At 54.2% G+C, this 1,664-nt stretch overlaps 1 protein-coding gene across 1 annotated transcript in view; it reads left to right on the top strand.

Moving 5' to 3' along the window:
• Positions 1-499: 499 nt before the first annotated feature.
• Positions 500-1,664, top strand: part of BBA_10322 (uncharacterized protein) — a gene marked incomplete at both ends in the record, with an annotated part of 1,976 nt that continues 811 nt past the window's right edge. The window contains 3 exons of the mRNA XM_008605419.1: positions 500-641; positions 694-1,308; positions 1,363-1,590. Coding sequence (XP_008603641.1) covers positions 500-641; positions 694-1,308; positions 1,363-1,590 — 985 coding nt within the window. The remainder of the gene's footprint in view (positions 642-693; positions 1,309-1,362; positions 1,591-1,664) is intronic.

Here is a 1,664-nt window from a genome sequence, read left to right as displayed (position 1 = left end):
GGCGTGACTCATGTTTCCTGGGCTGACCGGCACTTCGGATACCCCAAGAGATCATGTGTTCCTACTACCGGCAAGGTTGATTGAGTCAAAGACAAGCTTGGGGTGCCGAATACATCACAGCTCGGCTCTATGTGCGCCTTCTGCCGGCCTTATCCTTCAAACGAATCCAATCTCGGCCACAAGCTACGGTGCGTCATTCACCAGGCTGCATGCGCCGGATACGATTACTTCCGCCCCTCTGTCTTATCGATGCATCACGCAGTGTCATCCAATTTCGTCTGCAGGCTACAGGGCGTTTTTCACCAGGTTATTGCGACGGCTGCAGTCGGGTATCTCAGTGGGAGGCCCTCGAGTGCCTTGCTCTCACGTGCTCCTTGCAGATGCGTCGGAATGAGAGTGACGAAACTATAAAAGGGCAGCAGCTGCCACTTCCTGCCTCATCGTGATCTCACTCTTCATTCGATTTGTCTTTACCTCTCTTTGAGCACAACTGATTACCATGGCACGAGTCGAAACCACCTTTGGAGCAGATAGCTCGGCCGTCCGAACCCCCAACCATGCACCCTCCAGCCGTGATCCCGCAGCATCGCCCCAGTCGCCAGTTGGCCCCTCAGACGAAACAAAAGACGGACCTCGCACTGGTAGGTCAATGGTAGCAGCATATACCAAGACACTGCTAATCAAAGTACGCAGAAATTTTGCAAACAGCTGCGGGGGGCATTGAGACCAGTGGTGGTAGCAATGTCGGTAGATCCAGTCGTGCTGTAGACCATGACCGAGAGCACGCTGGAAATCGTCACAATTCGGTTTTCTCGCAGCAAGCGAGCCCTCCGCTCACGACTGGCATCGGATTCAACATCGCTGAGCTGGCAGCAAAAGCGCTTGAAACTGCGGGAGTCCCGGAGTCACAAGATCTACCGAAGCCTGAGACAGCGGGTCATACGGCTGCGCACTTTGCAGTTGTTATACCCAAGCCAGACGATGAAAGTCAAGTTCAAACCGGTCAGGGAAGCGTAGGTACGAAATTTGCCGAGCAATCCAAGAGGCAGACACGCGGCATGAATGCAACAACATCCGAGAGCCTCAACCGACGGAACTGGAGCGCCACATCTAGAACCGTACCACCAACCATCGAGGACACTGCCGGCGAGACATTGAGCACCGGGAAGTCAACAGGAATGGAAAACCTCCCCAGGGTCGCAGTAAGCAACACACCACAGAGTGGCTCGGGTGTTGATGGCCTTCCAAGATCAGGATCAAAACCCCAGACTACCAGCTTGGACAACACTGGAGAGACAATTGAGACTGGTAAGTCCAGCACTGGCAGCGACGCCTTGAAGGAATGCTAACCGAGGCACCTAGAAGATTCAACTGAAGCTGCCGATGCTGGCTTCCGGCTGGGAGGAGTGCTTCAGACCGAAGTACAAGGCGCCAGAGCAGCTGCACCGCAGGCTGCTACAGCACCGCGGACATCCACAAAAGGAAAACGGAAAGCAACGGCTGGCCACACGGCAATCAAAAGGCTTAGAAAGGCTTTCGGCACAGAAACCGTACTACTAACCACCAAGGACACTGCCGACGAGACAACGAGTATCGGCACACCAGCAGAGGCGACAAGCCCCTTCATAACTACGGAAAATGAAATACTCGGAGCATTCAAAAAT

The sequence above is a fragment of the Beauveria bassiana genome (genome assembly GCF_000280675.1).
Source record: "Beauveria bassiana ARSEF 2860 unplaced genomic scaffold BBA_S00129, whole genome shotgun sequence".
NCBI lineage: Eukaryota > Fungi > Ascomycota > Sordariomycetes > Hypocreales > Cordycipitaceae > Beauveria > Beauveria bassiana.
The sequence above is the reverse complement of the archived record's forward strand: the minus strand, read 5'-3'. Positions and strand labels throughout refer to the sequence as shown.